The following is a 23,494-nucleotide window of genomic DNA, read 5'->3' as shown; positions in this document are numbered from 1 at the left end:
AACTCGGCACTCTAGCCTCTGACCCCTGACCCACCCAGCCACCTCTATGTCATTAGTTAAAAAAGTAACTCTGAGACAACACAGACCTTATCACGAAACAACCACCACTTCAGTAGCCCTGCGCAGCAAAAACACCATGGTTAAATCCCCCCCGAGATCTTCTCATTAAACTGTCCCCAAGTCTCAAGTCTTTTGAGCATGTAAGTGATTCAAACCCTCCTCCGTGCTCTCTATGCCGGCGAGCAGCTCCGCACAGAGCCCTCCGCACTGAGCCCTCCGCATTGTCGAGAGTCAGACACGTGGTCGGGGATCTCTGAAGGCCTGTTTGGAGATAAACCCATTCCTGGCTGAGCTGATTGGTCATCGTGGTCCAAGGAAGCATTTGCGCTTAGGCACGAGGGCCCCGTAATCTCCTTAAATTGGAACAGCACACAAACGTCGCTGCAAGTTGCTCCGGGCTTTCTGCGCACGCCATGTCAACTTTACCTTTCCCGTCTCGTGCATCGTCGCAAGATTAGACGAATGACTTGGGACGGGCAGGGTTCATTCTTCATTTTCTTACATTGTTACTTATTTTGGGGGCAAGGTGGATGAGGTCTGCAACGGGTGGGGGGGGGGGAAGCGAAATGTAATTAATGTGAAAGCATTCTATTTAGCATCGTACAAAAAAATCAACGCCAACGCCGTTTCAAGCTTTGTTGTTTTCCATCTGCTGCATCGAAAGCTGCACTTGAAAGTTGTTTCTTGTTTTAAATCTGCTCTGCGGCCTCTGCCAAAAGAGTGATGCGTTTTCTTTCAAGTGTTTAAAACTGTAGGCAGAACAAACCTATTTAAAGAGATAAAAACACTTAGGGTTCATTTTATCAGCCAATATTTTTTTTTGCAGGTGGGAGGGGTGCTGGGGGGGACAGGGACGTAGCCAAGGTCCTATCAAGCGTCGTCGTCATCAGCAGCCGTAATCAATCCACTGCTGGACGAATGCCTCCCAAGATTGCCACCATCTGCTCAGGGTCTCGCGATGCCACAATCCAGGCTCATTGGCCTATCAAACGGCGTCATTAAAAAGATTTGTTCCGCACGTCACGCGCCTTGGCAAATCCACTTTGCTGCCCAACTTAATCTATATTTTTCCTTTGTTTTTCGTCGCCGGAAGGACGTATACAGCGCGCGCGCGCGTGCGTTAAGGCTCGGAATTTTTATAGGTCGTGTAACAAGTAATGGTTCGCGTGGGAGTCCTGCAGGATTGTGGCATCCGATGACGAGAAAAAATACTTAGTCTCATTTCGCCCCGTGCAAGAACTGCCCTATTATGTAATTGTTTGCCAAAACGCGGCGATCAATAGCGTTCTTTCATCCCCCCCCACCACCGCTGCTGAATTTTTTTAAACGCGGGGATTCGGTGCAGGACCGGCGTAGCCGTCGACTAAAAATAGCTGCGGCTGTGCGGCTAAAAATAGCACGGCCCAGACGGGGCGGAAACATACGGAATAACAGCGGGGGGGCGGGGGGGGGCACGCGCTCCGCATAACCCTGGATACCGTGGATCGGGATGCCTTGAAGGAGACGGAGCAGAGAAATCTGCCGCAAGCCCCTCCTGGTGATGGATGGACGGGGGGGGGGGCGGTGGTGAGGGCTATGAAATGGCGTCGCTTGTCTTGTGCCAGGCCGCCGACCGTCCCTGCGGGAACTCCCCTCGTCGACTATTTTTTTTTTGCCAAGCCGTTGGCGACCCCCCTCCCCCATCCTTGCCGTGACCCTGATTGTGTTGCAGGAAGCCTGGGCCGCGTGTACGATTTCGGTGCCGGGGATAAAGGGGGGGTAGCGTTCTGGCCGCCGGGTGGTTTCGGTGGGGGGTGGAGAAGGTGGGGTTAGATTCCGGGTGAGGGCTGTGCTTTGAGTTTTTTTGCCGTTGCATTTTGTGGCTGAAATTGGGCGGCGTTGTTCAGCTGTTCGAACGGACGGAGTGCAAATACGTTGGTGGAAGACCACCGTAATTATCATCACCGGGGGTTGATCCATAATCGTGTCGGTGACCGAGAATGTATTTCCGCACGCCACGTCCAGTATACCCCGCGCTTTGGTTGTGGCGACTAGTCATGTGCCACCTCCCCTGTCTAACAGAAATCCCTCCTCATTAGCCACGATAAACCCACTGCTGGGTAAAGGTCTCTCAAACGGCACTGGCGTCTCTTGCGGTCACACGGTGAGCGGTCAATTGGTAGTGCACCCTGAAGACTGTGTATGTCCTGTATGTTGATCTTCTTTCGCACCGTACCCAACGTAGCCAACGTGCTAATAATAGGAGGTGCGCAGTGGAAGAAATGCGTAAAAAATATACGTTTTGGAGTAATCGCTACGTGGACCCGCAGAGGCAAACAAAAAAATTCTAAGCCCCTCCAATGCTGGGCGGACTCTGGCTTTATGTGGCATCCGTTAGACTAGGTGGGGTGGGGGGGTTTCCACTGGGGTCAGTGGCCTCTAGGGGCAGACACGGGCATCATTAGGGGTCCGTAACAGGCCAAGGGGTCCATGGGGGGGGGGGGGACAGTGAAGTGCTAAGGGGTTCACACTGGAAACGTCTCACCAGCACCAATCCCAACGGGCCCCCCCCCGGCTCCCGTTGCAACCGGAGCCGACTGTGCAATGTCCCTCGCCACTTCGACGAGCTCCATGAGATCGTGAACGCGGTTTGAAGGGGTGCAAGAAAAGCGAAGAAACCGAGTCGCCATTTTCATTATTATCCTCATCCATGATCAAGCCGCTGCTGGATGAATGCCTCGCCATCTCTCGCGGTCCTGTGATGTAGCAGTGCAACGATGAGCCGATTCCCTCACTCCGTCTCCGCGCTGCCGTTTCAGCCGTGGCCATGAGAAACCTCGTGCATTTCAAATACGAGCAGGTCCCTGTCAACGGCCACGCATGTGTGAAAAATGAACCACTTGTGCAAATTGTAAACTCTGAAGGACAGGGAGATCAACCAGACCACAGACGGAGACCGCCCAGAGAGACAGATGGACGATGGATAGCCAGACGGACAATATGGATCGACGGACAGAAAAACGGAAGGACGGGCGGACAAACAAAGACCCGACATTCCTGCCGAGCGTCGTTTGGCGGAGAGTTGCGGCGAGCCGGCAATGAGACGTATAAGTCAACTCGCCGCGGCTGACAGTTCATTAGAGGGGCGCTTAATGCGCGCTGCACACACACATACACACGCATGCGCAGGCGTGCGCGCGTGTGCAGCGGCGCAGAGTAAATCGGCAGGCTGTCGCCGCTAATCCCACTCGGCCTGCGCTCAAACCCCCGCCCACGCGCGCCACGAGGGCTCGGCTCGGCGAGCACGCGCGGACGCACACACACACACACACACACGCGCGCAGGCACACGTGCACTCACGCCCCCCGCGTCCACCTTCACGCACGCTCGTGCACTTGGGCACCTGTGCGCATGCACACACGCGCTTGTACACACGCGTGCACTTTCGCACGCACACGCTCACTCGCTTGTTCACGCGCGCATGCATTTGCTCAGGTACGCACACATTCCCGGCGCTCCCGTGCAGAAATAGCTTGGTGCTATCCAGGACGCTTTTTTCATCTAAAAAATTAGGTCTCATATCATGAATATGCATAATGTCATGTTATTGGGTAATGGCTGTTAAATATTTCACATCGGTATGCGTTCTCACAGTGGAGCTGCGGTGTGGAGGGGGTAGCGCACTGCGCTACGAACCCGGCATCCCGAGTTCGATTTTGAACCACACCTGACCGTGGGTGGCGAGCGTTATCCACACCGGTCCTGGGCCCACCCCCCCCCCCCCCATTAACAAAGCATAGTGAAGTGTGATCAAACAATCCTCATGACCGACCGTGGTACGGCAGTTGATTGACAAATAGGCTGTTAAATATATATTTGTCCCGTGTCCCATCTTTCTTACGTGCGCGCGCGCCCGCTCTCAGTAACGTAGTGCGGTTGTGAGGAAGTTAAGGCGCAATCCAAAAAAATGAAACGACTCTTATCTCTCGCAGATACGTACTGTGCCTGGGCCGCCATGTGTCAGGCACTGACCAGCTTGAGATTGAATCTTCGTTGGTGAGGGGAAAAAAAATACTTCAAAAGTCACGGCGAGATGCGCCGCCTCGGTGGTGAGATGTTGACTACCTCGCCTGGTGTGCAGGAGGTCATGGGTTCGATCCCGACCCTGACGCCTGCTGCTGCTGTATATTTTGGGTTTGCGTGTCTCTCTCTCATCATCATCACGGTGGCTAGGAGATGTTAACCACCTCGCCTGGTGTGCAGGAGGTCGTGGGTTCGATCCCGACCCTGACGCCTGCTGCTGCTGTATATTTTGGGTTTGCGTGTGTCTCTCTCCCCGTGCTCGCGTGGATTTTTCTACGGATCCTCCGGTTTTTCCCTCCACATTTAAAAAGGTGCATTTCGAGTATTTGGCTGTGATAAATGTCCACATGATAAGCCATTATTTGTGGCCAGGTCGCTTCTGAAAAAGAGTTGTATAGCTCAGTGAGCCTTACCTGGTAAAATAATAAAAATAGTAATAGTTACACTGGGGTATTGACTTTATTGCATTGGGTTATTTGGAGTGATGTAAATTTGATGTCACTGGAGTGCTAACCTGAGAGGCCTAATTGTAGGCTGTCTTGTTTTTCTCGTTAATGAAGTTTCTAACTTGCGTGAGAAGACTTGAGACACAACAGATGAGATCTGTGTTTTTGCACCAAAGTGTTCTTTTAATTGTTGTCGTGGGGAATTTTAGTTTTTAATTGAATTTATTGGTGCTCAAATAGTAAAATGACAACACGAAAGGGCTGTCTTGGACCACCCACACACATTGGCTTCACACATACCACGGTTAGAGACGAGAGGAGTTTCATGTACATACTGAAACAATAATTAGTAATTATTTGCAGCCCATTGTCATCCCACTGCTGAATGAAAGCCTCCCCCACATCGTGATGTTCACAAGGGTTGTTTGACCATACTTCACCACGCTGGTCAGCGCGAGCTGTCGAATGCGGTGCGGTTACGACTGGCTTAGACGTCACCCCGCACTGATGTTATCAGCCATGGCCAGGGAATCGAACTCGTGTCGCCGGGTTCATAGGGCAGCACGCAAACCACTTTCATCACCATCCCTCCCCTACCCGTCTGTAGGCAACACGCGTGGTACAAATACGCACGTGTGTACGCAGCATAAAATAAATATGAACAGGCACGTAAACAACGGTGAGGCCTACAGACATGAAAGCGCATTTCAAAGAACATGAACACTCATAAGGGATAGCTTAGGTGACAGGCAAGTGTCAAGTTCGCTTAGCCAATTCGACCATTAAAAATAAATACATCCCGTTGAACCGCGGGCGCTCCGCCTTTTAACGCTTGCGTTGTTTTAACGTGTATATTTTTTACCCCCTCGCTGAAACCGCTTGCGTCGCAGCGTGGGTTGTGCATCGCCCGACCCCCGTCGTCCGAATTTCAAGCGGAGAAGAAAGTCGCCGGGAGCTGTGATGGGCGCAGACTGCGAGCGAGTCGCTGCCCGCGTCATTCACTCTGCCCATGTAACGGGCAGCAACGGGGCGACGTTGCAACGTTCCTTCCTACGGGTTGGATTGACAAAAAAGTTCCAGCAGTGGATCGACAAAAGTGCCTTCAACGACTCTTTGTTTTCTGAATAATGGTTAACGTCGTGGGAGCAATTGCATGGGGCGATGGGGAGGGAAGGGAGGCCTTCATCCAGCAGCAGAATTGACAAAAATGCCTCAAATTATTCTTATTTTTTATGTTTATTGTCATCGTAATAATTGTTTCCTAAACTAAACTTTTTATCTTACCAGCTATATAGGTCTTTGTCAGAAGCAACCTGCTCATAAATGATATCTCAACGAAGTGGCTTATGATGTCAACATTTATAGCAGCAGCAAAATACTCGCAACGCACGTTTCTCAAATGTGGAGGGAAAAACCGGAGGACCCGGAGAAAAATCCATGCAACAACAGGGATAGAGAGAGACACGCAAATCTCCAAATACACAGCAGACGTCAGGGTCGGCATCAAACCCACGACCTCCTGCATACCAGGCGAGGTAGTTAACATCTCACCACCGTGGCTTCCCGTCTGCGCTCGCCCTCCAAACATTGTTTCAACACCGCGCGCTGCGCCAAACAGGTGACCTGCAAGGATATGCGAAAACACGAAGGGGAAAAATAATAACGGCCCAGCAAAGCTATTTTTGGATAATTAGACTTAGTAGTGTTGCGAGACAATTAACATTTTTCCGTAATTTGACATTTTCAAAGCGCAGCATCGCTGACAGCCGCATGGTCGCGGGAGGGATGGGGCCGATAATGGATGATATCACAGCCGTCGGGCCCGGGAGATTTGCCATTGAGTTTTTGTGGCCGTGGAAGGTTTTATATCCGTTGGAGGAATTGAAACCGATCGCTTTGAATCGATGCCCGGATCAGATTTAGCAGCTAATGCATCCTCTCTCTCTCTCCGCAAATGCGGTGTGAGTGCAGCAAGCGAGCGAGTGAGAGAGCGAAAAAACCCAACCCCACATTTTTTATAACGTTTCATGATTTATGCACTACCTATCATGTTAATGCGCACGCAAACAGGCATATTCGACAAATTACAATTCTGTAAAAACATTGTAAATTTTTATTATCGGCGAATACAACTTTACCCGTTAGAAACGTGCGCGCTCATTGCACCGGCGTATGCATGTTTAACTTCTTTCGCACCGTACGGAGCCGACCGTGCTTATTGCGGGCATGCGAACGAGCGGGGTGGGTGCGTGGATGAGTGACTTTGCCTCTGGGGCGAGGGGGGGGGAGGGTGCCCTCTCGGCGTGGGTTTTCTTTCCGTGCCCTGACGGGGCTCGCCGCCTTGTCGAAACGGGACCTGGGCCGAAGTGCTGCCCCCGGACGTAGTGCTGCCCAGGACGTTTTGCTAGCGGAATCTCGTCACGAATTAATAACAACGTTAACACGCGCCAGAAGGAGAAATACGGTCCACCGTGAACACAACCGCGCGGAAATTCGACCCGGTGTACATGGCGACAAAGCGGGCCAGGATGGGTCGAATGTGCCGTGCGTGTCTGTTAAGGTGAGACGGGGGATCTTTGTGTGCGCGTGTGCATGTGTGGAGCGGTAGTGTAGTTTTAGCGGCTAGCATGCTGGGATACCAATCCGGCGACCTGAGTTCGATTTGCCGCTCACGGACACCAACAGCATTGACAGGGTGATGTGCCTCCCCAAGGTCGAATCGGCCGCATTTGAGTACCTGGTGCGGTGTGTAAACATCGCCACTGGAGAGACAAAGGCAGCCGGGCATGGTTGCTGGCCAGCCACCATATCGTGTGCCATGCCGGCCTTCATAGGTGCTCGCTGATAGCATTTATCCCAACAGTCTTTGAAAGGCTATACAGGTGGTCCTGCGCTTCAAAAATGTCTGTAAACGGGACATGAAGAGCTGCGACATCAACCCAAATGACTGGGAGAAAACTGCCGGCGACCGACTCGGCTGGCAGCAGGCTGTGAAAACAGGCCTCAGGAGAGGCGAGGAGAAAAGACGCACCGCTTGGCAGACCAAGAGGGAGCGACGTAAAAAGAAAAAGCAACAAACACCTCTGGAGCTGCCACCGCATTCACTTCAGCAATTGCCGTGGCAAGGATTGTTACTCAAGGATTGGCCTACTAAGTCATTCTAGGCGCTGCGAAACCTACAGCTGACCTCGTAAATCGCAAAAAAGAATTGTCTCTCGAGACACAAAGGCCTATGACAGGTGGTATTTGTGTTTTTCTTTGCGTTTGGTGTGTTTGCTGGGGCGCAAGTGCTGTTAGTGAGCACCTTTTAATATTGGCAAGGTGCAACAAGGGAGGCGGTATGGCCAACGGCGAACCATGCCGCATTTTTCTCCCCAGTGCCGGTGTTTTACACACTGCACCGGATTCTCCTGTAAAGCTGCTGAGTCGACCTAGGGAAGGATCTAGGCCTGTTCTGGTATCGCACGCGAGTGATGTTAGTCGTGGCCGGGAATCGCACTCAGGTTTATAGTTTGGTACGCTACCCACTGTCATGCCACCCTCCCCCAGTAAGGCTGTGTGGATGGATCCATGTCGTTTATTTCCAATGTGTATATGCGTGCGTGCATGTGGATAGTGGGATATTCTTGCGTGTGTCTGTGTGTTTTTTTATGCGTGGGTACTCGTATTTGGTGGCAATGCTTGTGTGTATGCACGCTCATAAATGTGTATAATGTTTAGTGTATGCGTGCTTTTGTATGTGTAGGCAATGTACACTTCATTGTGTGTGCGTATACCGTATGGCTGATATATTTTTGTGCTCGCAGTTATATTTTGTACACGTACATACACAACTATGCGCACGTGTGTATTTATTGAACGTCCTGGGAGCTTGTATGTGAACGTACACACGCAGACGTGTACACGCCTGTGCGCGTGTTCGTGTGTGTGTGCGCGCACACAAGCACGTCCACGTGAGATGGTTACCGGGCTGGCCTGGCGGAAAGCCGTATGTGGGCTTAATGAGGCCTCCTGCTCCCCCCCCCCCAACAATCCCCCCCCCCACTCCTCTCCCCCTTTACCCTAGCCTCCCCATGCCCCCCCAACTCATGCCTCCCCCCCCCCACTACCTCCCCCCCTAGCCCTCCTCCCCTCGGGATGGGGCAGGCGGCCGTGCAGTTGCTGTGTTTGGTGCCATGTATGGGCATTGTGTGAGCCAGGCTGAGCGGTGGGACGGAGGGGAGGGGGGCTGAGATTGAAGGCAGAGCCAGGGCGGCTGGCGACATGAGGTGGAGGAGAGGCGAGTGGTGGTGTGGGGTTGGTTTGGGCTAGGAGGGGAGAGAGAGAGAGGGTGGTGGCGGTGTGGGGAGGGGGAGATGTGGTGGTGGGTGGGCAGCCTCAGGAGTTAGTGCCTCCACACTAGAACAACAGCGCCAGCCTGGGAAACAGATTTATACGACTCTTCTTGTGTGCCTCTACTCACCATTCCAAGCCTTTATTTCAATGTAGAAGGTCGGTAGGTGGGTAGGCAGGCAGTCCGACCGGCAGGCATTCTCGGAAACCATACACGATTTAAGCTGCTGATTTCTTTAAATATATATATACATTTGACCTCGTACTAATTTTCGAAGCGAATCTCTGCAGCGTTTTAATTTTGTGTCGGGCACAACGGAGGTTTAAAAATGGGCAGCCTAGGTAGGTGGGATTTCGTTTTGTTCGTTCACATCAAATGTTGGGATTGTGATCCTTTTACATTCTCCCTCTCACACCCCCCACGCGCAAAAAAAACAACAACCACAAAGTAAAGGGGAAGTGGAACAAAGATAGAGTCACGTGGTGTCGTCGTCGATAAATGAAAGCAAAAAAAAAGAAAAGCAGCCGGGCCAGATTGACAAAAGCAGCAGGTCTCTCCTGCCAAACCAGATAGACACACCTGTGCCGAGATGACGGCAGTGGATATTAAAATAAAATCCCACCCCCTAAACGCAAAAAAAACCTGTCGGCAGGAATGGGCGATCAATTACCCCCAGAAGGTGTAAAACCAAATAACCACGCCTATTGGCACGTCACATGGAATGCACCTCCATCCCATCAGAAGTCGTGAAGGAAGCCAAGACGGTTTAGCACGTAGGCTTTGGCCACCAATATCATCCATAATACAGATTTTTTTGGGGGGGGGGGTTAAATCGCGGAAATATCAATGTGTCGTTGAACCCGCCACCGCCCGACAAGGCCAATTAGTGAGGTTTGTCACGTAAACGGAAGATGCCAATTCGTTACTAGTACAGCACCACGGGTGTGTTGGAGAGCAAATCCGCAACATTTACAAAAGCCAAAACGGAGGTTGTGGCTCGACCTGGTGGCGCTGACGTCGCCGAGAACGTTGTGCCTTGGCCGTCCAGATGTGCTCTCGGCCTCGTCGCAGACCACCGTGTGGGGTCATTTTGTCGATTTTTTTTGTGTGCCAACAACCCGGAAGAGTTTGAGAAAATGTGGCCAGCCAAGCAAGCAAACAAACAAACAGAATGACCGCACGTGTAGTTCTGTGGAGCTGGTGGTCTGCGTAAGGCTGATACAGCTTTTGTACATCCATTGCACGTGTCTGTGTGGTGTTAAGTCTGTCTGCTTTGCGGCCCCGCATGCATTCTTCCGTTGCGATGGGGTGGGGGGGTTCCTTGTCGTTTAGAGATTTGAGTTTTCATCGCTTGGACCAAGTGGTTCTTTCACCTTTATTGCAGCCTTGCCCCACCCTCTTTGCTTCTCAATCATTAGAAAGGTACAGTGTTAATAAATACAGAGTGAGTTGTACTTACGTAGCCATGCCGAATTTGTGTTTTCGATGATTTACCTTCTAAAAAAAAATCTAGCCATGTCTCGTACCCCCAGAAAGGGCACCCCAGGTTAAGAACCGCCAGCTTGTGACGGTGCTTGGATGGCCGATGGCTGCCCGCGAGCGGGTTGCCATAGGGGCTGTGGGGGGGGCATGATACGCCTGCGGGCAGCAGTGCAGCACAATCCATTGTACTGCACTTCCGTGCCGCTGCTGATGCCCTCTCGATGAAACGGTGTGCCGACGTACAATCGGATGACCACCCCCCCCCCCACAGCCAAGAGGCCCTCAATCCAGCAGTGGATTGACGAGTGCAGGAAAAACCGACGCACCTCTTTGTTGTTGGGGAAACACGGTTTTTAATTGAATGCTCACAAAACGCGTCCTGAGTGGTTGGGTGTGTGCTGCTGATGTCATAAGTTAATCTTGTTGGGTTCATGCTCTTTTCTTGTAATTCTTAGCGCATGTGTATAATTGCGACGAGCAATTTGTGTTTCGCGAACACGTAAGCCGAGCAGCAGCGGCGGCGGCGGCGGCGGCGGCGGGAGAAAGAGATGCGAAATAAAATTCTGAAAGGCTCGGTCGGAGCATCTCCACTGCGCCTAACGAAACCCGTCGTTTGTTTTTTGGCGATCGTTACAAACAGTCACGTTGATGAGGTTGCCCGGCCTCGGCTGAAAAACGAGAAGGGGGGTGAGTGGGGGGCCAGGCTGACAGGTGCGAGGGCATCTGGCCATGGCCGCCCTGTGCATGTCACATTCTGTACTGTGCGGACGCTGAGAGAGGGGAGAGAGAGAGCAGTGGGGGGGGGGGGGGGGGGGAGAGAGAAGCTTGAGAGGTGGGGGGGGGTGCTTGGGGGAGAGTGGTGGCAGAGGGAGTAAACCGAGGGGAGAGTGGGAAGGAGGCGAGAGCGGGAACGAGGGGAAAGAGCACGAGAAGGGAGAGACGGGGAGCGGGAGGGATAGCAAAAAGAAAAATATCGCAGGGAGAGAGCGCAAGGTGGGGGGGGGGGGGAGCAGAGAGAGGGAACGAGGGAGGGAGAGCGAGAAGGGGAGATCGAGGGAGGGAGATCATGGACATCGAGAGATAGGGGAAAGAGAGAGCGGGAGGGGAAGGGAGGGAGATAGAGGGGAGAGAGGCATAGAGAGAGAGGGGGAGATGGCGGCCACCAGAGAGATAGGGCAAAGGGAGAGAGGGAGGAGGAGAGAAGTGGAACAGGTGCAGATAGGCTCGCCGTGATTGTGACATTCCGGCCTCCCCAGGCACCCCAATGCCGATAACGCGGTGGCAGCTGCCACGCTCGCTACTCCAACCGGCCCATATCGGACACGGCCGAATGCATTCCGCGTGATTAGCGCTATCTGGAGTGTGCCGGCCGCAGCGCCGCACTCGTGCGCGACACATTCTGTGGCCTTAAGGCCCCCCCCCTCCCCGCGTGTTGTTTCGTGTGCGTCTGCGTGCATTTGACGCGCGCGTTTGTTCCAGCGGGTCGACGGGCGCACGTGCCACGACCGTGGCCGAAACGTCACGGTTTCTTTTTTGTTTGTCGTGCCCCGTGTTCCGATGACACCGCGTGTCCCGGACGGTGCACGTGCCGGCTTTTGCGATAATCCGTTCCGATGTGTTTACACACACGCAGCACACGCACGCACACGCACACAAAAAGAAATTCGCGTTGTTGAGATCTCTCCGCGCGAATCGGGGTTGTTTCGTGTCGGCTGTGTCAGAGAGACAGAGCTGACGCCGCCGCCGAGATCCTGGCTTAAACAGGGTCGCCGCCGCGGCGGCGAAATGTTAACTGCCTCGCCTGGTATGCAGGAGGTTGTGAGTTCGATCTAAACTCTTGACACCTGCTGTATATTTTGCGTTTGCGTGTCTCTCTCCCTGTGAATGTGCGTTTATAGTATTTGGCTGCTCTAAATGTCCACATGATGATAAGCCACTTTGTTGAGCTATCGTTTGTAGCCAAGTCGCTGCTTAAAGAGAGCTATATAGCTCAGTGGGCCTTACCTGATAAAAAATTTAAATAGTAAAAAAAATAGTGAATCTGTGCAGCCGCCTGCGATTAAACGGAGGGTTGGGTGGTGGAGCCACGGTCTCAAGTGTGGCGATTTGGTGATCCTCACTCGGTCACCACACTGACTGCACAAATGACATCGCGTTTATTATTCTACCAGGTAAAGCCCCCACTGAGCTGTATAGCTATTTATCAGAAGCAACCTTCCCACGAATGATAGCTTACCGAAGTGGCTTATCACGTGGAAATTTACAGCAACCTTAATACTCTTAACGCCGTAACGTTGATTCTAAATGTGGAGGGGAAAAACTGGAGGACCCGGAGAAAACTCCACGCAACCCTGGGGAGAACACGCATACTCTAAATATTGAGCAGCGGGCGTCAGGTTCGGGATCGAATCCACCACCTCCTGTATACCAGGCGAGGTAGTTAACATCTCCCCACTGCCGTGCCCTTTCCAGCGCAGGGGGTGGAGCGGTGGCTTTTAGTGTTTGGCACACGGCACTATGAAGTCAGCAACTTGAGTTCGATTGCCAGCCGCGGCCAACATCAGTGAGGCAAGTGATATCTGAACCTGTGCTGCCTCCCCCCACCCCCACCTCTTACCAACCTACACTGACGAGTGTGGTGAAGTATGGCAAAAGCAACCCCCCCAAGTACCGACACGTCACGGCGGGTGGGTGGGGGAAGAGGCTTTCAACACCAGTGTGTAGAGTAAAGGCCCGGCTGCACGCCCTTAATGATGGTAAATTATATTATTAATCCAGCTCAAGAGGCCCCCAAAAAATGGTCGGGCCGATTGACGTGTGACAAATACTGTTTGCAGAGCGAGAAGGAGAGCTGTCACTTGGTGGATGTGAGGGAGCTACTGAAGTGACTCCAGAAGTTGATCTGTGGTGTCATGTTCCAGGGGGCGGGGGGGCTATACTCGTGACACATTGTGATGCTTTTGCTGGATGTGACAGCTCCGGAAGAGGCTCTGTCGTGACGTGACCCCGATAGCACGATTTTTGGGGGTATAATTGGTGTTAAAAAAAAAAAAATCTAAGCAGCAGAGATTTTAATTTCGAATCGTTGTGTTACATTAACGCCGGCTGTTCTGTTTGCAGAGAGCGGTTGGCAGACTGGAATTAAGCGGCATGTATTTTTTTTTTTACGTGGAAATTTGGCGGCGATCTGTCGGCTGGAGAGGATCCAGGCGCGTCGAGGTTTTTTGTGAACTGTCCTAAACTTTGATTTTCAGACCTTGAAAAAAAAGGGGCTGAACGGCTTTGATAGCCCGGACTCTGACCCGGAAGACAATCTCGGCAGCAACCCGCACGCGGAGGAGAAATACCGCAAAATCAACGAGGATTTCGATAACATGATGCGGAATCAGAGACTGTGTGTAAGTAGCAACTCTCTTCGTGCCCTACCTTTACCTGGTCACTCAGCCTCTCCTCCCCCCCCCCGCTTCTCCCCTCTGTCCCTCTCGCCTCCTTCCCCCCCCTGCCCCCCTCCGCCTTTGCTTTTCCTCTCCCTGCCTCTCCCTGCCTCTCCCTGCCTCTCCCCGCTCTGTCTTTTGCACCTCCATCTTCTTCTGCCTGCTTTGCTTTACACTTCTCCTCTTGCTGCTCTTTCCTCTGTCCCCATCTGCCTGCCTCTCTCTCTCTCTCCTCCATCTCCTCGCCGCCCCTTTTCTCATTCTCCGACTCTGTTTCTCTCCTCCTCGTTTGGATTATTATCTCTGGCAATATTTCTCCTCTCTTTACCAGCGTTGCTCTCTTCTTTCAATCCTCTTTCTCCAATGCTGCTTCCTTTCCTCCGTCGTTCTCTTTCTGTCGGCCAGAGTATTTCTCTGCCTCTTGTATTTTTCTCCTTTCTTTCTGTTGCTTTGCTACTCTCTCCGCTTGCTTTTCTCCTTCCCCCTCTTTCTTTCGCTGTCTCCCTCCTTCCGTCTCTCTCCTCTCTGTCTTTCTGCACCACCTTCGCAGGCTCTAAATCGGAAGGAGCAGCGAGGCGGGGAAGACAGTCCCGAGCCCGACGTCTCTTATGTTTTAACCCCGCGCACGGAGGAAAAGTATAAAAAAATTGACGAGGAGTTCGATAATATGATGCGGAATCACAGGTTGGCGCCCGTAAGTAGCCACCGCAGCCCGCGCTCTCACCGCCAGGATTTACCGTCCCGATTCCAACCGACGTCTCTCAGGTCCCCCACCGCACCCCCCCCCCCCACTTGGCCCACCACCTCCGTGTCCTTGTAGCTGGTGGGTGGGGAAGGGGGGGGGCAAACACCCCCAGCGACAGTTAAAAATTGATTCAACCGATTTAATTGCCCGTTACAGCTTACCTGCATCGCACGATTTCATTACTTACATTCAAGCAAAACGACCCCCTCCCCCCTCAAAGCAACCGCCCCCGCCTCCCCCGCCCCCCCCCCCTAAAGCATCGAGCAGTCTCTCCCTGAACAAAACGCTCGGCCGTAATAGAGACGTGTGAACTGGAGAGAGAGAGAAAAAAAAAAACATTTATTATTGGAAAACGAAACAAAAAAAACCCCGAAGAAAAATAACACGTAAAAGTTGTCATTTCCTAATTTGGCGAAACGGTTCAATTAACGTGACCTTTTTCAAATGTCGGCCGGTACATCCTAGTGCGTGGTAGTTTTCCCTCTTTCACGCGTGGCAGCAGAGGGAGGCACAAGGCACTTACAATCTCATCGACGGTGGTGTGGCTTTCGAGTGTGCCGGTGGCTTTAACACGCATGGCGCACGCTTTTCACTGCCGGCCTTTCGCTGGAATAGGGGGGGATGGGATAATTGGCCACGTGAGACGCGGGCGGGAGGGAAGCGAGCGAGCGAGCGCGTGCACTTGCCTTGGCACCCTGTCCTTTGTGTATCACACATGTGCCACTGTCAAGCCAGCGCAAATTGCTGTTAGTTTAATTGAACGAAGGTGGCATTTTGTCGTTCGCATGTAATGAATGCATGATTTTTATTTGTCTGCGGGTTTTGCCTGTCGCTCCCTCTCGTTAGAGCGGGGAAGTGGTTAAACTCTACGGCTACAGCTGCTTTTTTTTGTCTTACCCCCCAACCCTCATCCTCCCTCCACGAATTCCTCCTCTTGTCATTTTCCCAACCAAACACCACTCACCGCAAAAGTTTATTCTGCCCAAAAAACTAAATGTGAAAGGCTTGCGTTTCGAAATACTGCTTGTTGTATTGTAGATTTTTTTTTTAAATTGCGTTTCTCGGTGCCTTTCTGAAATTGCTGCCTCTTTTTCAGCGCCACGAATGCTCAATTTGGTTTTTGCATCCTAAATATTTGGATTCGGGATATAATGAAGAACCACTGTTATGAAACTTGCACAGTCTGACGTGCAAATGTGGTGCACTTACATTTGCTCCTCCGTGCAATTCGCTTAATTGAGAGACAAAAAAATAGTTAAAGTACATGAAAATCTTGCCATAATGATATGTCAGTATTTTTAATGAAGAACCACTGTTATGAAACTGATAACTCTTTTTATGCACCCAGAAAAGGCTTACTTGCATTTTAAGAATATTTCAGGTGGTCCCTTTCCTGGATTATCCGCAAATTCTTCTTTTGGATCTTTATATTTCATGTTGGAGGAAGCCAGGTGACTCGAAGAAAAGAACACCCAAAATCCGAATAGGTCACCGACTTACTTTCTGTACTGGCTGATTTTGGCACGGTCCACCACATCTCATCCCAAGTTACAGGATTGCAGGCGTGCTTCATCACACCGTGTCATGGAATGTAGAGCTCACGTAGGATGTTTTTTTTTACTGAAGGTTAATTGTACATCCAGGCATTGTTAAAGCTTCATTTTCACCGACATGCGATAATTCTTTCCCGAAACGGGTTCGTGCAACAAATTGACTGCGATCGTCAGGAATGAGACATGGTCTCGAATAGCTTGCGCAGCTTTAGAAAAAAAAAACCCAACTCTTTTATTCTTATTTTACTTGACTTTATATATTCATCACGTCTTACGCAGCGCCGCAAACGCATGGCTCTGAAAACCGTTGCGCCAGCTACAACACACCTGTGTGCGGGCGGGTTTCGGTGGGTGCACAGGTGAAGATACGGCATAATTTAATAGCGCGTTATTGCCTTGGAATGCCCGGTGTCATCTGCTGTGCACAGTAACGTAAGCCGGGCCCCACAGGCATTATTAATGCAATAAAGGCACCCTGTGCAAAAGAAACGTTTGCTGCATAGACCAGCGCAAGAAGCCCACGGTGTTTTTTTTCACGGCTCGCAAACATGCACGTGCCATCAACCGTCCAGATGTCCAGCAAGCCAATGGCATTTTACTTAACAAACCTGGCTCTGCTGATGATACCCGGAAGGTTGAAACCGGTCCAGAGTTCGTGTGCTTAAAGAAATGCTGTTCAATGGTATCTGGAATAATTTTTCGTATTATTCGCATGTGCAAACACACGTTGTTATACGCGCTTTTAAGCCCGCGACTTTGGATCGTTCCCAATGAGTGTGTTCCGCTTAGAGTGGTAAAATGCAAGTGAAGACTGACAACGCCATAGAAATAGCCGGTTCCTGTCTCGTCAATAAGCGTGCTCGGGCTGTGCGCATGCCAGAGGCCAGCCGACACTAGTTTGAAGCTCCGTTAGTGAACAAAGACTTTAAAGTTGTGATCAAACGTGTCATGTTGCTACTCTAGTGACGTCATCGCAACGGCACTCTAGTACATTTTATTACGTCGATGAGATCACGACCAGTACTTTAGCAACGACCTCGACTATAACTTTGAAGCATTTATTTTTTTTACCCCCCCCCCCCCCCCCGCGCGAACAAAGTTACGACGAATTGTTGTCAGACAGTCCGAGACACGCAAACTTGCTAATTGTCCACGAGGAAATAACTATGTTTCGGTAATTATCGTTCTTGGCACAATGCCGTGATGTCAAAATCGCAGCATTTTTTTTAATCATCCGATCCGGCTGCACCAATAACATTCCCTTCATCGATTGGCTATTGTTGAGCATTCAGTCACGGTTAGCGCTTATTCACCACATACTAGGCACATGCATGTGATGGAATCCACCCCTAATTTTAACGATTTTTTTTTTACATCCCAACACACCGTTTTTCTAATGCGAGGATGGATCCAGGGAGATGTGCATTGACAACAACGAAACCAAACCTGGCAAAAACGGACGAATTAGTCACTAAATTGGCTACGGCTTAGGATCGTTTTCAAATCTGGCAGTTGTGTGCCATGACACTCCCACATGCTCTTGGTTGGGACGGATCTCGCGAGGTCTTTTAACATCCACTCTCCAGCGGGTGGCACGCTTAAGGTAATTACGCTTAAGAGGCATCGCAAATGAGATGTCGATACCGAGATACGCCAGCTTATGTCGGCAGGCTTTGCCATTTTGCAACCAAGCACGTCGGTTTTTGCAGCCAGCATTGCGATTCCATGCAGTTGGCTGCGCAAATCGTTGTGCAACTTACCGGTGAGCGAGCTGAAACGGGAATAATTTGGCGCGCTTTGAACGCCTCTGCGCGTGACTATTTGATTTCTTTGGCTGTCGGGATGGTGGAGGTGTTTTCACGACACACATTTCGCCAGATCATTACGTGGCCTCAACCAAAAATCACTCGCGAATCTTTTGTTTTCCCCGTCTTGTCGTCTATTTTAAGTGGGTTAATGGTAAAAGTGAATTGCGCAAAATAAAAAAAACATATATATAACTCGCAATGTAAAAATCTTCGAAGTCAAGTTGTATATCATTCTCCAAGGTAAATTTGTTGGCAGTTTAGACACGGTAATGTCATTTGTCACACTCAGATAAAATAATTGTGTTTATATTTCCGTTAAATAAAACTATTTTTGCGTGTTTGCTATCTCGTCCGTAATAGACACTCTCAGAGGAGATTACGTTCAATATATATAAAACACAATTTTCAGGCAGGATTCTTATAAGCTCTCACCAACACAAACACGATTGGGGACATTGCCCGGAGACTTTGCGATCGCTCAAAGCCTACGGAGGAAGACAATTAAATCGTACACGCTGCTAGTTTCGCACCTCCAGTGTGGTGTGATGCAGCTTGACGTTGTTCTTTTTCACGCCGCTAATTCCGCTAATGTCCTTTGCGTTTATTATTTATTTACCACCGCCTGCTTGTTGACTTATTTATTGTGCTCCTTGTTTCTTCCCGTCTCTCCCCCCCCCCCCCGCCCGTGGGCCTGCACCACCCCTTATCCCCCCCGATCCGCAATCCCCGATTCCGCACCCACCCCCCCCCCCATCCCACCCCAATTCCCCGTGTCAGTCGAGCGTGCCGCCAGGCACAGGCAGTTTCCAGCTGCCGGTGGCCGTGCCGCTGTCTAACCCCGGCAACACGCTGGTGTACGGCAGCCCCGGGGGCACGCTGGCACAGCACGGGGGGGGGCCAATGCTGCCGCCCCCGCAGGCCGTCAGCCTGCAGAGGAACACCGTGTCTCCCGGTGTTCAGCAGCGCCCGCCCAGCGCCGGCAACCCTGGTGAGGCTCCAACCGCGCATGATCCTTGCAAGCCGGCGCCCTCGCCGATGGTGCGGCAAGTGTCCGGAAGGCCGCCCCAGCTTACAACACTGCGGGTGCATTAACACTGAATGCCGCGTGCCGTCTGCTTTCACAGTGACCTTTACGGGTACCACCCCCCCCCAACCCCCCCCCCCCACGACGTGTTATGAAATAAACTAGGGAAGGCACACTGAGCTGTATAGCTCTTTTTCAGAAGAGACCTGGCCACAAATTATAGCTCAACGAAGTGGCTCATCATCACGTGGAAATGTATAGCAGCCAAATACTCTAAGGGCGTGTTGATTCTGAGTGTGGAGGGAGGAAAAAAAAAACAGAAAACCAGAGGACCCGGAGAAAATGTATCCGCGACTGCGGGAGAACATGCAAACTCCAAATATAAAACGAGGCGTTAGGATCGGGAACGAACCCACGACCTCCTGTAAACCAGGCGCGAGGTGGTTAACGCCTCGCCACCGTGGCAAACGATTAGGACATTGTGTGCCGGTTTTGTTATCCCACACAAACATTTCCTGCAACGTCCTCAATTGGGATCGCGTAGAGAGCAATCGTCGCCGGCTACCGGCAGACGAGGCATGCCGGTACTCCGCCACCTTGTTCCGCACAGGGGCAGCTGCCGCTGGGGTTGCCCTTGGCATGTTCCGGATGAGATGTGGTGTAAAGTACTTTGAGTTGCCGTGGTATATTAAGTGGCAGTGAATATTATTATACAAAGCTTATCATAATTGTTATTATTGTACGTGTTTGTGAGCAGCGTTTTTTTTGTCAATCCACTACTCCCCCATGCTTGTGCTGGTCAGGTGGGGCGTGAGAGGGGATATTTGACCATGCAGGAGTTCCCCGCTTTTACGACAGAAATGCGTTCCTGCAAAGCCTGTCCTAAATCGGGGACCCTCTTTTCCAACAGACAGTGGAAACGGTAGACACATCACTTGCCGATGTGTTTTTTCACTTTTATCGGCCGTATTTAACAGGGTTCAGTGGGTAAAAAGCCACCAAAAACACTTGAGAATAACAAAAGCTCAACGCCAAGTCACATCGGAAGCCAGACCGACTCTGTTCAAATGCGTTTGGAGTCGTGTTGGAAGACGCGTCGTAAAATCAAGTTTCTGCATCGTAAATCGATCCATGGTGGCATAATATTGACGTCGTTCATGTGGACTGTTGTAAACCGGAGACCGCCCGTATTTCATTCCTCTGGCCAGCGCGGGGCCGGCGATGTGGTGGCATAGAAACACAGTACAACACTGAATATCCCTCCGCTGCCCTTTGCTTGCTCACTCGCCACATAGGTTTGACTCAAATCTTAGGCCGCTATCTCAAACCCCATCCACGGTACAGCGCCGCAACTCACTGCCCCCTTGCCCCCACGCAATGCGGTTTAACGATACGAGCAATGCGAGCTGTGCATTACGGTGGCGTCCTTAAACTCGGCCGGCTTTAAGGAGCGAAGTACGAGACGCGGCCGGGATGAGCAACATGCACCGTTGCGCGTAGAGAGGGGCGACGGAGGAGAGTTCCAGGCGATAGGATCAGCAGCGGAGAAGGGGAGCGACCTTGATGTTCGGCAGAGACTGACGCGGAGGGTTTAAGAGAGCGAAGGCCTCGCTTGCTCAAGCAGAGGACACGCGGGTGGAAGTGAAGCGAGATTACAAGGCAGAGGTGGCGCAGGGGTGAGTGAAGAGAGAGGGAGAGAGAGAGAGAGAAGGGTCTTAAATACGACGAGGGTCATCTTGTGTAGGTCTTGTAGTTGACTTGTGATTGGATTTGGAGCCAGTGTCGAAATCGTGACCACCACCACCGCTATCAGCGTTAGTTACCAACAAAAAGGATCGTTTCCTGAATCGAATCGCGACCCCGAATCATGGCAGGCCGTGGAACCGCGTGCGGTCGGGGGGCAGGATCGTTATCTGTGCGGTCTCTGTTAATGCACCGTTCTTTAGTGCCGCTGGTGACTGGAATTTTTGAGAGCCCTCAATCCCGAACATCCCTTCCACACCTCATCTCACTCACTCGCCCACCCACCCACCCCCCCAGCTCCGCATTCCCTTCAAATTGGTCGAGTATCCCTGGCTGCTGATCCCTTGGTGGAAATGCAATCAGGCATCCTCCTTCCCGCGTGCACCTCTCCCCCTCACCTGATAGCGCCGTCGTTTGGCCACGGCCGACGATGTCACGCCGTCTGCGCGCCCGTAAGACGTGCCCATCGACTTCTTTTTGCCTTCTGATAAGAGCCCAAACGCAAGCGGTCGTCCGCTCGACATACCACAGATCACGCTCCGTGCACAGAGCTTCTGCCACCCCCCCACCCCCAGACCCCCACGAAGCCCACGTGCCCCACAGCCAGCTAACCTCCATCACCCCCCCCCCCTCCGCTCGCCCCCCCCCCCCCCCACTCCCTCATCCAAACGCAGCCACTTACCCTGCCGGCGCTCGTGCATGTCATCCGCGAGCTCCCACAGACCTCCCATCATAAACCATCGTAGCATCATTTATTTACAGCCCTTTGTCGATCCACTGCTGGATAAAAGCCTCCCCTTGCCGCCGTGTCGGGCACGGGGGTTGTTTGATCATACCTCATCGCACTCATCATTGTGAGTTTGTGAAAGGTGGTTGAGGGGGCGGGGAGTAGGAGAAAAGGGGGGCGGCGGGGGGGGGGGCATGGGAAGGTGGGGGGGTCAGGACTGTTTCAGACTTCGTTGAGCGTCGATGTTAGCCCTGGATGGGATTTCTACTTCGGTTACCACATTCATGATTGAGAACAAAGTGTAGAGGAGGAATTTTGGTTCCATTGGATACAATATTCATCTCCCCCAGTGAAATGAATATTTGTTCACACCAGAGATCATCTCTTACCCCCCCCACCCCATACTTCTTGTTCTTGTGGATTAATGGTTAGCAGTTAAGGTTTTAGGATCAGGTGCGACATTAGTTGATGATCAAGTGAGGAACCAAATAGGTAATGTGAAACGGCAAAACCAATGTTGCCTCATGCTGTCTCATTTTGCCAAGCCCGGTGACATTTACAGATAGGTCAGCAACCTACTTGAGTTACTGCCGTCTGTCGGCCGTGGGTCTCGTTGTTGCCACGGGTCTTGTGTCGTGAGTATCGTGTCTTCGGTGCTGTGTCTTGGGCCTCGGACTAGCGTTACGATTCTTGTTGTTGTGTCATGGATCTTGTGTCTTGGGTGTCAATGGCGTCAGTCTAGTGTCTTGGGTCTCGCTGTTTTGTCATAGAGTCTCATGTCATGGGTCTCATATTATGGGTCTTACGTCTTGGGCCCTGTGGTCATGGGTCTCGTCTCTTGGGGCTTGTGTCATGGGTCTCGGCATTGTGTTGCAGGAGGCATGCTGGGGGCAGAACTCGTCTCAGGCTCTGGTGCAGGCGCCAGTCCCATAGGTGAGTTACGGGCACGTCTTCATCATCGGTGTCTTCATTGGTGCCTTCATCGTTGTCTTCATCGTCATCATTGTCATCATGGTCTTCGTTTCCTTCCGCGGTCATTGTCATCGCTGTCGTTGGTAAATCATCAGTGGCAGGGTCGTCACGTTATGAATCTCTATTAACACTGAATACTTTTTGTCAAGTGAGATTTGTATTTCATGGGACCTCCTTTGCCAGTACCAAAATATGAGAATAGGTTTTCCCCTTTTTTCTGGCAACAAACAGGTGTTAAGATTTTGATTTAAAGCTTTCGTGACTGCAGGGATTCATATTCTTGGTTCTTTCGGTATAAAAATATATTTTTATTATTTTATTGTTTCCCTTCTACGTGACTTTACCGAAAGAACCAAGAATAGATATTTAGATGTTAAAACAATGCATATGTATCAGCGAATGTTTTTTGTTTGCATTCTGACCACAAGTATTGTGGTTATTGCAGACATGATTCCTTGTAAAAGGTTTCAGTTTCGTGTTTTAACCTCTTAACACCTGTTTTGTTGCCAGAAAAAATGGGAAAACCTATTCTCGAGATTTGTATTTATTTATAATGGGAATTATCATCAATTACGAATGGGGTGATTTGGTTTTGTGTACTTTTGTAAAATATTACCTTCATTATACGGTCTTATCATTTTCTTATTGTCCATTAATGATTCTCGTTGTTGATTCATTCATAACATCAGCGTTGGTTTTTATTCAACTCAGGAATCTGATATTTAAAACGCATTTACATACGCCCTCTTACGTAAATACAACCTACAGGAGTGTCTTAATTAATCTTTAACTTGACCCGTTTCTTTGTCTAACGTCCCGTCGGACAAAGAAACGCATTTAGCGCAGCTCGTCCTGCGAGCCGCGAGTGCAAGACGAAGGCACTTAATTAACAACGCGTGTTTATTAAGGAACGCGTTTTGGGTCAAACAAGAATCGTTAAAAGGCGTGCCGCTCGTTTGTTACGAGCCCAATTTGCAACTAAGGACCCCGACGAACGTTCCGCGCACCTTGTCACGGCACATCCAACCCTGCCCCGGGGCCCCCTCCCTCTTCTCCGCCCCCCCCCACCTCCTCCTCCCCCGCGGTTAGCGCCGAGCCCGGCGTT

At 51.2% G+C, this 23,494-nt stretch overlaps 1 protein-coding gene across 10 annotated transcripts in view; it reads left to right on the top strand.

Moving 5' to 3' along the window:
* MEF2C (myocyte enhancer factor 2C) overlaps nt 1-23,494 on the top strand; it is a 119,855-nt gene that overhangs the window by 70,857 nt on the left and 25,504 nt on the right. For 5 of the 10 annotated variants that reach the window (XM_076067116.1, XM_076067124.1, XM_076067121.1 and 2 more), the window contains exons 4-7: nt 13,638-13,781; nt 14,368-14,511; nt 18,701-18,911; nt 22,294-22,350. In XM_076067116.1, coding sequence (XP_075923231.1) covers nt 13,638-13,781; nt 14,368-14,511; nt 18,701-18,911; nt 22,294-22,350 — 556 coding nt within the window. The remainder of the gene's footprint in view (nt 1-13,637; nt 13,782-14,367; nt 14,512-18,700; nt 18,912-22,293; nt 22,351-23,494) is intronic. The other 5 variants (XM_076067133.1, XM_076067141.1, XM_076067136.1 and 2 more) reach the window with 3 other exon arrangements.

This window comes from Petromyzon marinus, chromosome 1, assembly GCF_048934315.1.
Source record: "Petromyzon marinus isolate PM22_M1 ecotype Great Lakes invasive population chromosome 1, UKy_Petmar_22M1.pri1.0, whole genome shotgun sequence".
Classification (NCBI taxonomy): domain Eukaryota; kingdom Metazoa; phylum Chordata; class Hyperoartia; order Petromyzontiformes; family Petromyzontidae; genus Petromyzon; species Petromyzon marinus.
The sequence above is the reverse complement of the archived record's forward strand: the minus strand, read 5'-3'. Positions and strand labels throughout refer to the sequence as shown.